Below are 11,729 nucleotides of genomic sequence, written 5' to 3'. Positions count from 1 at the left end.
GAGAATATGAGAGCATGGCAGAGAGCAATGACGGATCCACAAATGTTAACTTGCCGGGACAAAATTTATATGATAAATATTTAGGTTAAATGAGTAAATGATCCTCCTAAATATACCAATATTTGATTTTATTTCTATAAAATATTCCTTAGGTTTTTAGTTCCTCCAAAACTTTTTATCTACTCCCTCCGGTCACTATTATAATAAAAAATTCACTTTTTAGGTTCCTTCAATAAACGATGTATGTGGTCTATATATAGACCACATACATCATTTATTGGATGAACCTAAAAAGTCAATTTTTACTTATAATAGTGACCGGAGGAAGTATGAAATTAGTCTCTACTTTTTACTCAGCCCATGATGTCTAACCTTCATATTTTTTGATGAAATGATAACATCATTATCATTGAGCAAAATACTTGAGATTATAAACAATATCCTATTATATATTAGAAAAATCAAAGACTCGTTAACATTTACAACAAATTATAATTGTTCTTTACTTGTCTTTATATTTATAAAGTATTGTAGAAATTATTCAAAATTCAATTTCAAATGCATTTACACATTTAATTTTATAAAATTCATGAGCGAAACTTTTTTTTTGTGGTATAAATTTTCATTTAATGGGGACAATCTATTATTTTAAGAGAGCGCTCATTAAAATATCAAAGACTTAATAAATATAACCGGAACATTAGTGGGGGCAATTGCCCCCAATTTGCTTAACGTGGATCTGTGGCTGGCAGAGAGAAGATACCGTCTCTGATTTAAAATACATGCCATATTTTTGCAATGTATACTATTCACATTACTTACTTTAATCATACTTTTTAACTAACATGTAAAACCAGAATCATACTTTAATTGAGACTTCGCTGAATTAAAACCAGAATCACCACCAGAAACTGGTGTATCATGTGATAGAGGCTTTAACTCATTAGAACTAGTACTATTACCAGAATCAGTAGTAACACAACAATTGCTACTAGGAATCTCAAAAACATCAAGAGGATGTTGATTAGGTCAAAGAGGCAAATCTGATTCCAAAGCATCAAAGAAAATTTTCTCGGTATGTTGAAGACTAAGCGGGTCATAACACATACAGTTAAAACTTAAAACTCTATAAATTAATAATGTCAGGACCGAAGAAATTTATTAATTTAGAGAGTTATTAATTTATCGATAAATTAATAATTATTAATTTAAAGAGTTTTTAAGTAAATATATTGTACTTACCAAAAAAAAAGAATTACGTTGCAGCGAACCTTGGGACTCAACGTAAATTAGTAACTACTGTGTTCATATGCATTGGAAATCAATAATGACTTTTGAAGTATAGTAAATGTAAACAAGAGGAACAAATGTGTTCAATGTATTCTTCATATATTTTTTTTTTAAGTTTCTATGAATTATTAATTTATGATTTTCTTGGGACCGAAAATTATAAAGGGATCTCCCGAAAAATTATTATCTTATTATTTTATCAAGTTTTTCAATTTTTTACATTGGCCCAAGTCGGGACCGGACAAATTTATTATTTTAGAGAGTTTATTAATTTACCGAGTATTAAATTAAAGAGTTTCTACTGTACATGGTTTTTGTTCAAAATCTTCTTCCATTAAAATCTGGCTTATATATTTCACTGTTTCTGAAAAATCAACATCTTCAAAGGCCATGATCTCTTCAAATACATGATCTCTCTCAATATTTTAATAAATCTTTGACCCCAAATCATCGATCTTTTAACTTTCAATTGTACTAAAAATAACAAAATCTTCCACGTTATTAAACAAAGTCCATGTGAATTTCCGTTAGCCACATAATATAAGATTAAACAACAACGACCAAAAGTGTTGAAGAAAAATATTTTAGAGGATAAAAATTGAAGAAAAAATTTCTGATGACTAAAATTGAAAGTTTATATTTTTACGAATAATGCTGTTTATAGCGACAATATATTTCACGAGAGTTTCAAGAATATGAGTGAAATGCATAATAAAGCCTCAATTTGCATCATTTTTTTCTGTAATTTTTAATATAGTGTTAACCCATTATATTCCACAATCAATTAATATTGTTACATTTACTCGAATGGAAAAGATCAAAAGCATTGATATATTTAACATTTACTATTACATTTACTCAAAAGCATTGAACAATGTTGCTTTCACCCTTCTCATTTTTTGTTGGCTTGATTTGTTCCAATTTTGTCCTTTAACACACATGTTAAAATACAAACAAATACTACACGAATCTTCGATATAAGCAAAAAAAAAAAAGTATGTTTCTGTTTTTTGTTTTATGGTGTTCGAGGTTTGAACTCCGGACCTTGTATATATTATGCATTGTCTTTATCAACTGAGTTAAACTCATGGGGACAAATGAAAATAAATCTAACTCCATTGTATTCTATTTAATTAATAATGTCGTTAAGTAAAAATGTAAAAGGACTTAATATAATCGAAACAAAATTTATTTTGGAAAAAAAATGTTTGAGAAAAAATATCCAATTTAAATTATGTCAGAGAAAATTCAGTTTTAATAATAAAAAACGTTTGCAAAATAAGCAAGTTGTTTGGGCTCGAATGGCAAGGAGCTCCTTTCAAGGACATATTCGGGGAATACCGGGTTCGATTTCCAGGAGGAACAACGCTTTTCCAGTGCGCATGCCTCTACGCATGAGTCAGATTAGTCGTCCATCGTTGGTGGATTGGAAACCCGTAAGAAAGAAAAAAAAAGTCTGCAAAATGAAATGTGAAAAAGTGGAAAAGGATTGAATGTGCGGTGGAGTTTAGTATGGGAATGGATAGTTTTTTCCCATGATGGGAAAGTTGCACTTTTAGCCATTGATTTAATAGTTTTATATTTGGATGGCCAGGATTAATTACCTGGTAATGGTTGATACTTTTTGTTGAGTATTGTGTGACCAATATGTGGACCCCACGAAAATCATTTAACAACCATTTATCACTTGTTTTATTTATTTATTTAATTTGTTTCTTATCTTGTTTTTTCTGAAAAACTGTTTTTTTTGTTTAAGATTTGGCGCGCGTGAAAACACGCCATGGGTCTTCTTCACCCGTCTGGGTTGAAGTCGGGTTGAAACGACCCGTATCTTTGACCCGATACAATATGGCGATTTGCGTAGCAAAAATCGACGATTCCAAAGGGGTTTTGATCGCGAGACATAAACAAAAGGATTGCACATGACAATTTTTTTCGGATTATCGACTTTATGACAGATTTAAGGAATTAGGGTTCCTCCCAAAATTCGAAATTAGGACTGGTTTCTCATATAGTGACCATTGATTTGATTTGATTTTTCAGAAATTTAGCCGCTATGTATTCCATGATAAATACCGTTAATCAATTTTCGATTTAATTGATAAATTTGGGTTTATGGTCAAACGGGAAGAATGTAGAAGAAGGTGATCCTTTTGAATACGATCACCATCGTAAAGAACAAAATTATATTTACCATTATCAATGCATCAATCTACAAATTGAGATGTAACCCATAAAAAAAAAAATGTAACCAAAAAAAAATCTACAAATTGAGAATATTGGTTTTAGCTGTTGGAGAGAAGATTGTAGAATAGGGTCGAAGGAAATGAATGACCATCTTCTGGAAAGAATAGAAGTGAGGTGAAGTGAAGTGAAGCAATAGCAAATAGAGGAGGTGCACTAGAAAAAACAAACAAAATTAAAAAATATTTTTCAGTTTTTGTTTTTTTTTTCTCAAACAGGTTTTTAATTGACAGGTGTCCTGGAAAAAGGAGCTTTCCCATGGTGGGAAAAAACTCCCCATTCCCAGGTTAAACGTCACCTGAATGTGCTGTGTGAGCATTGATGTTGATTGAGTGAGAAAGTGGGAACGTGTTGTGTGAGCACACGTGATTGGGAGGGTGTGAGCACGTGAAGTGGGGTGCACATGAGCTATGACTTTTTTTTAAAGGATGAGCTATGACTTGAACGCAGAGATATATTAACGATGCTAACACAAATAATGAGAATGTTAGGAATATACTTTGAAAAATGAATGAAATAAACATTATATAGTACTTTGAAAAATGAATTAAATAAACATTATATATATAAAAGCTTACAAAAAACATATATAAAAGATTAGTTGTTTAGAAGAATCGAAATTTGATTCTTAAATGAAACAGTTTTTTGTTGGATTTTATTTATCTCATGAGGGTTTACACTCAAAAAAAATTACACAAGGCCTTCATGAATTTAATATTATTGAAGATATATATTTCATTTTCGTTATAATTTTTTTATTAAATAGTGCTAACAAGTAACAACACTCAATTTTTTTATCAATTAGTATAGTTGTTAGAATATCATATTTTTTAGAGTAATGATATTTTGACATCCATTTGATGACAACTTTGTTGACAACCTTGTTTTTCTCACTTCTTATTGGTCAAAAACAATGGAGAGAGAAAAAGGAAGAGAGAGGATAACAACATCATGTGAGTATGAGAGAGAAAGTTGTCAAAAAGTTGTCAAAAAGTGGTTGTCAAAATATCATTTCTCTATTTTTTAAGTATAAAAATTGATAGGGAGTCTTGGATTTAAACTTCATCCTTGTAAACGGATATCTACCAACCGAACTATATTGAGGGGACATAATAACAATACTCTTTCATAAGCAAAAGTCATATTTTAAAGAGTAGTGATATTTGAACTACCATTTGTCACAATTTTTATGACAATTTTCTTTTTCTTTCTTCATATCGGTTGAAAACAACAAAGAGAAAGAAGAAAAAAAAGAGAATAAACACATAATATAAGTATGAAATGGATAATTGTCACAAATAGTGAGTGATACAAATATCATTTCTTTATTTTGAAATGTGTAAACCGTTTACCACATAAGATAGATAACATTGAGCTTATAAAAAAGAAATTAAAAGAAGATATAATTGAGATATTGACACGACCCACCACTAAGGACATGAAATATGTGGTGGTTAGTTAAAAGGGAGCAGAACCACATAACTATACCTGCATTTGTATGGACTTATTGGCATATGATGAACATGAAACCAAATTTAGACAACGCATGAAGTAAGGATAGCGATTTTTCAAAAATAAAAGTAGGGAAACGCTAAGTAGTGTTCATGGAATACTAATTAAGGATCTTTATTGATAAATTTTTATAAAAGTTTATGTTATTAGTACATTGAAAATAGAAAAGTTTAACATTTTTAAAAAATAATTATTTAATTTAAAATGCTTACTAAATGCCCCAAAGACCCGGTTTAGCAAGAAGACTTATAAAAGAAAAGCTGCCAAGCTGGAACTAGGAGACCAACGTCGGATAAAGATAGAACATAGAAAGATATTCCTTAACTTATCCAAAGACTCAAATGAAATTATATCCAATGAATTAGCATACATGTGTAACAATGTAGCTCCTAAAACAAGTTGTTTAATACTGTTCACTTTAAACATAGGACAACTACTGATAAATCTATACCACATGCAAAATACAAACAAAAACAATTGCTTTTGTCTTGTTGAGTAGACAGTTTTTGTTAATTAGCAAAACAATCTGAATTAGTTTAAGTCTGTTTATTTATTTAATATTAACGTGAAATCATAATCAGATAAAATAATTTAGACCTCGTTGGGATCATTTTTTATTTTCAATTTTGGAATTTTCAAAAGGCAAAATCTTATTTCAGTATTAAGTTTCGGTTTCAAGAATTTAGTTTCAATATTTTTCTTTTTGAATTAAACCATTATATTTACCTCGTTTCACCATGAATTCACCAGATATAGCAAAATATTAAAAGATAAAATAATAAAAAACCACAAAAATATTAATTGAATTTGGAAAAAAAAATACCAGCAAACATCATGTGGGAACTTTTGAGAGAACCATCTCGTTAATAATCATGGTTTTGCTAAATTATTAATCACCGACAATTGTTAGAGTGACGATCGGTGGTGATCAAAGTGGTGGTTGATGGTTGCCAGCTGCGTGATGGGGTCAAAGAGGAAGTTAGAGGTGGTTAGAGTTGTGGTCATAATAGTGATCAGCGGTGATTGAAGCTGTTGTCAATGGTGATCAAAGTGATGGTCGTCGAAGGTGCTCGGATAAGTGATTGTTTTCTTGCATTACATTACACTCTGTTACCGTAACTTTATCTCTCTGAGTTTTTTTAGTAACATTTTTAATGAGATAAATTGTTGTTGTACACATAGTTGTTTGTTTGGGTTTTGCCCTAATTTCCCCAAACTAAACTTTTTCTTCTTCTTTTAATTTTAATATATTCAATAGGGTACCGCAAATAATAGGTGATATATCGATAAAAAAAAATAGATGGTAGGAATTTTTAGGGGTAAAAATATATGGTAGTTTTGCCTAAAAAATCACATAATTTACTTTTAAAAACCTCATAATTTTATATTGAAACCAGAACAAAGTTAATAATCATATACAGTGATCTTCTAAACCGTGTAAATGAACGTTGTTTTTATTTTTGATATAGGGGTTCTTTGACTCTCCAATAATATAGGTGAGGTCTACATCGTATCACCTAGACTTAGGTCTTTAATATGACTATTCCAAATTCACATGCATGCTTATTCACAGTTAAGGGTACGTTTTTTTGTCCCTTCCAATAATGTACTGTGGATATCAATGTTAAGCCCTTTCCTTTCCAACTGAAACTCGCAGCCACCTTGTTGGGTGGTAAATATACTAAAAAATTTGTACACATTCATTTAACATTTTATTTTCTTTTTATTTCTATCTTCCAATTATATATATCATTAACATATTACATTACTCTCTCAAAGTGTAAAATAAAAATAAAATATTACCATGTTAATGAAATACATATATTAGATGACCCGCAAATATATACATGTCATTTTCTGTAGTATATGCTTATCCCTACATGTCTATTTCTAAACAAGCTAGCAAAGTTCACTTCTATATATAATATAGTATAAAACCATGCTTATCTCAATACCAATGCCTGCACACATAAACTGAGTTAAACTTATCTTTTCCCAGCTCAAAAAATCATGAGTGACTCAAAGTATGCAACCACTGCAAACAATGGCCAGTATGTCTCTTCAGGTACCACTTCAAGTTGACCATCTTATATATATATATATATATATATATATATATATATATATATATATATATATATATAGGGTTTTTCTATCATGTTTTTAATTAATCAATATATGTTTCAATCGATATATTTTTCACCCCTTCCCAAATCATATGAATCTGTATGTTTCTGCTTGCTGTCTCAGATCAGATGAAACGTGAGGCTGTGCTGGAATTTTCCCCAGAAGAGGAAGATATCGTTGCAAAAATGTTTAGATTGGTCGGAAAGAGGTTAGCTTAATTTGTCATATATATGTTAATTAACTTCGTTGGTATCTTCCTTGCATTTGCACAAACTTGATGAGGCAATTAGTATCATGTGTTTGTATTGTAGAAGGTCTAATTAAAGTTTGTTTGACATGTTAATTGTAGATGGCATCTCATTGCTGGGAGAATCCCTGGAAGAACCCCAGAAGATATTGAAAAGTATTGGACATCAAAGTTCTCATCATCAACTGCATGCTAAATGCTAGCTGATCCTAAGTACCATTCTAAGTTCCTAGGCAAATTATTGTGTAATTTATCCATCAACAAAAAGTCGGTAGAGTTATTCATCTAAGTTGACACAAATCAAAATCGTTCATTTATTTTTTACTATATATAACAAATCGTAGAAAATAAATTAAATGATTTTGATTGATGTCAACTGAACATGAACAACTTTATATATGCATCTTTTGTTGGTGGTCGAAGTTGTTCTCACCTTTTTCCTATTATATTGATCCATATGCATGGTTTGAAATTATGAATAACTTATATATCTATTGTATTAATAAAGATCCCTACATCTTTATCCACAAATATGATGTAATAACAATCTATTAAGTGATTTTTCACTCTAGATTTTATGCGAAAATGACAGTGATAAATGATAATTTAGTATTTGAACAGAAAACAAGTAAAGTTCGATCAGTAATATGTTAAATAACGAGTTCAAACTCAAACACTTTCTATCGATTCGATATTCACTATTAAGAGTCTTTTATGGGAAAAAAAAATATGAGTATAATTCTCATTTTGTTGGAAAAAATATGAGTATAATTCTCATTTTGTTTTTTAAATTAATAGACTGTATCTTTAAATTTATTTTTTGAAGACTGTGTATCTTAAATTTTATTGACTAATCAAAACTATTTAAGACGACATATTTCAATCCAACTAAATGAGATTATAACCTCGACAACCATTTTAAAATTATTAACAATTGACAATTCTTTAACATTTTTTTACTAAAATAATTCTTCAACTTTCAATTATTAATTTTGCATCCCTCCCTTCAAGCAAGATTAAAACATTTTTTTATTCACACTAGCGGAAATTATTTTCTACTGCGCTAACGCATGTGATTATTTTTTTATGTTTGTTTGTATAATTTTGATTAAAATTTTTATATTTTAAAATATTAATGGAATTTTTTTTTGATAATAATATTTAATGGAAATTATTGATATATTGATTTATAAACAAAATATTGTTAAGGCATATAACAAAATTATTTTTGAACTCAACATATTTTAGTTTGCCTACATATAAAATTAAGATAAAATAATGATCATTTATTGTTTATTGTAATACTCCCTCCGTTTCAAAATGAGTGTCGTTTTAGGTGTTTACACACATATTAAGAAATGCAATGATTAAGAGAAAGAGAATGATTATTTTACCAAATCATCCTTATTAACTATTGGTTAGTTTTAAAAGTAATACTTTGGAAGTAATGTGCAGAGTATTAATTGGAGGGTACAATTGAAAAGAAAAAGTTATTATTGCATTGGAAACTGAAAGCGACACTCATTTTGAAACAATTTTTTTTTGGCTAAAGCGACACTCATTTTGAAACGGAGGGAGTAGTAATTAGTAATATCATAACATAATTGTATAAATGACATGTTATGTAAAAGTAACATTGATATGATTACGGTCAAAGAATATCTTTAAAAACTACATTTTTCGTAAAGTCTCCATCTTCTTCTTTTATTTTCCCTTCTTTAATGAGAACTTTTGTTGAATTTTGAGAAACTCATCTTGATAAAGCTACATTGAGAATGGTCTGCCCTTGTGACTTATTTATGGTAATAGCAAAATTTAGTCTAACGGAAAAGTGTTTTCTACTAAGCACAAAGAGAAGTCCTGAACTCACATTTGTTTTTAATTTAATTCTAGGTAAGAATGCTCTTTTTCCAGCTTTGCTTCCTGTTAGGATTTCAACATCCAACATATTCTTAAATAAACCACGACATAACATCGTGTCCCATTACACAGGCCATATCTAGGGTCTATGTTTCGCAACAACATCAAAGGTGCACCTTTTTTTACCTTTGAAATATGTGTTGGGATACTTCCTTGAGCAATTGAGTTTAGGAATTCCTGTTGATATAATTTATGAGTATCCCCTTCAACCTCATCAAATGACAACAAATTATGTTCTTCTCCTGAAAACTGATTGATAACTAATATTTAATATAATGCTAACAAATTTTTTTCCAAAATATTTTGAGTCCTAATCTTTTTTTTGAGGATTTAAAGTCAAATCTTAAACATTATTTTTTGCTCACGTTTGTTACTAATCTTTTTTTAGAGGATTTGAAGTCCAATTTTTAACATTATTTTTTGCTCACGTTTTTATACTAATCTTTTTTTTCCAGAAGATTTAAAGTCCAATCTTTAACATTATTTTTTGCTCATGTTTGTTACTAATCTTTTTTAGAGTATTTAAAGTCCAATCTTTAACATTATTATTTTTTGCTCACGTTTGTTTCTAATCTTTGTTTAAAGAATTTAAAGTCCAATCTTTAACATTAGTTTTTGTTCACGTCTATTACTAATTTTTTTTTAGAGGATTTAAAATCCAATCTTCAACATTATTTTTTGCTCACGTTTGTTACTAATCTTTTTCTAGATGATTTAAAGTTTAATCTTTACCATTATTTTTTGCTCACGTTTGTTACAATTGATCAAAGGCTAAGGAAGAGTAACTTATATTAAAAAAATAATATGGAAATATTGTTTTTTGTGGAAGGGATATGAAAATACTTGGCAAACTTTGTCGGTTGTATTGAGGGGAACAACACAGATGTACAACATAAAATCGGCTGATAAAAAAGTAACATGAGTTTTTGTTTTGTGCTAGTTTTTTGTGAGTTTGATCTGTGGTTAACGGAGGTAAAAGAGGGTTAACGAAGATGATTAGTGACATGGATTAGTAATCCACGTGTTAGTTTATAATTGGCTAACACTAAGAACAATTCATAAGGAATTGTGTGTAAGTTTTCTCCTTAAATTAAATTTATTATTATCTATTTGTTACATGTGTTATTTGTATTAAAATTAAAAATTAAGGGTATTTTTGGAAAGAAAATTTCAACCCAAAACTGTGCTGAAAGAGGTAGTTTTCTTTATATATAGTATAGATGATCTATTGGGAAAAACTCAAGTCCCACATTTGATAGATAAGACTCTTGAGAAGAGTATATAAAGAGGAGGCAATCCTCACCTTACAAGCCGATTTTGTAAGGTTGAGTTAGGTCCCAAATTTCAACATGATTTCAAGGGCCGCCTAAACCTATTCACGCACCAAGCCCAAAGAGTGATGGGCGTGAGGGGTGTATTGGGAAAAACTCAAGTCCCACATCGGATAGATAAGACTCTTGAGAAGAGTATATAAAGAGGAGGCAATTCTCACCTTACAAGCCAGTTTTGTAAGGTTTTTGTAAGGTTGAGTTAGGTCCCAAATTTCAACATGATCGTCAGGACAAATAGGATAATAATACAAATATGATATGAATAAGATAAATAAGTTTCATTTTATCATGCCATAAGAAATACAAATATGATATGAATAAGATAAATAAGTTTCATTTTATCATGCCATAAGAAACGAAATACTTTATTACATATTTTAGTTTTAGATAAACTAAATAATGAAATGGAATATATTATTAGTCAAAAAAAGATATGGAATATATTATATTTAAATGATAAAATTATATTTGTGATCAAATTAAATTTAAAATTTGTCCTCATGAGCTTAACTCAGTTAGTAAGGACAATGCATAATATATACAAGGTCCGGGGTTCAAACCTCGGCCACCACAAATTCATTTTATCATGCCATAAGAAACGAAATACTTTATTACATATTTTAGTTTTAGATAAACTAAATAATGAAATGGAATATATTATTAGTCAAAAAAAGATATGGAATATATTATATTTAAATGATAAAATTATATTTGTGATCAAATTAAATTTAAAATTTGTCCTCATGAGCTTAACTCAGTTGGTAAGGACAATGCATAATATATGCAAGGTCCAGGGTTCAAACATCGGCCACCACAAAAAAAAAATTTAAAATTTGATAGCAAAATTTAGAATAATTTTATTATGTTTATAATAAATTTGTGTTTATTTTAATTTTTTATAAAGAATAAATATTAATTTTTATTTATTTATATACTTTTACAATATAAAATGAATTATAAATCACTTTTTAAAATTAATTATTTAATCCTTTCAAAAAATATTAATTATTTAATATACATTTTTTAAGTAAATAATTAGTTTTTATTATATATCAATT

At 28.9% G+C, this 11,729-nt stretch overlaps 1 protein-coding gene across 1 annotated transcript; it reads left to right on the top strand.

The window, feature by feature from the left end:
• The first annotated feature begins 6,996 nt into the window (after positions 1 to 6,996).
• On the top strand, positions 6,997 to 8,006 carry LOC146944582 (transcription factor CPC-like). Its single transcript, XM_085742939.1, has 3 exons — positions 6,997 to 7,111; positions 7,297 to 7,381; positions 7,523 to 8,006. The coding sequence occupies exons 1-3, from the start codon at positions 7,057 to 7,059 to the stop codon at positions 7,614 to 7,616; spliced, it is 234 nt and encodes a 77-aa protein (XP_085599065.1). The 5' UTR covers positions 6,997 to 7,056; the 3' UTR covers positions 7,617 to 8,006.
• The last annotated feature ends 3,723 nt before the right edge of the window (positions 8,007 to 11,729 follow it).

Source organism: Medicago sativa, chromosome 2 (assembly GCF_051527215.1).
Source record: "Medicago sativa cultivar Bolivia chromosome 2, Bolivia_mono, whole genome shotgun sequence".
Classification (NCBI taxonomy): domain Eukaryota; kingdom Viridiplantae; phylum Streptophyta; class Magnoliopsida; order Fabales; family Fabaceae; genus Medicago; species Medicago sativa.
The sequence above is the reverse complement of the archived record's forward strand: the minus strand, read 5'-3'. Positions and strand labels throughout refer to the sequence as shown.

Coding starts and splice junctions, on each gene's coding strand:
- LOC146944582 (XM_085742939.1), top strand. CDS start 7,057: ATGAGTGACTCAAAGTATGCAACCACTGCAAACAATGGCCAGTATGTC. Junction 7,112..7,296: donor TGGCCAGTATGTCTCTTCAG/GTACCACTTCAA, acceptor TTGCTGTCTCAG/ATCAGATGAAACGTGAGGCT. Junction 7,382..7,522: donor TTTAGATTGGTCGGAAAGAG/GTTAGCTTAATT, acceptor TGTTAATTGTAG/ATGGCATCTCATTGCTGGGA.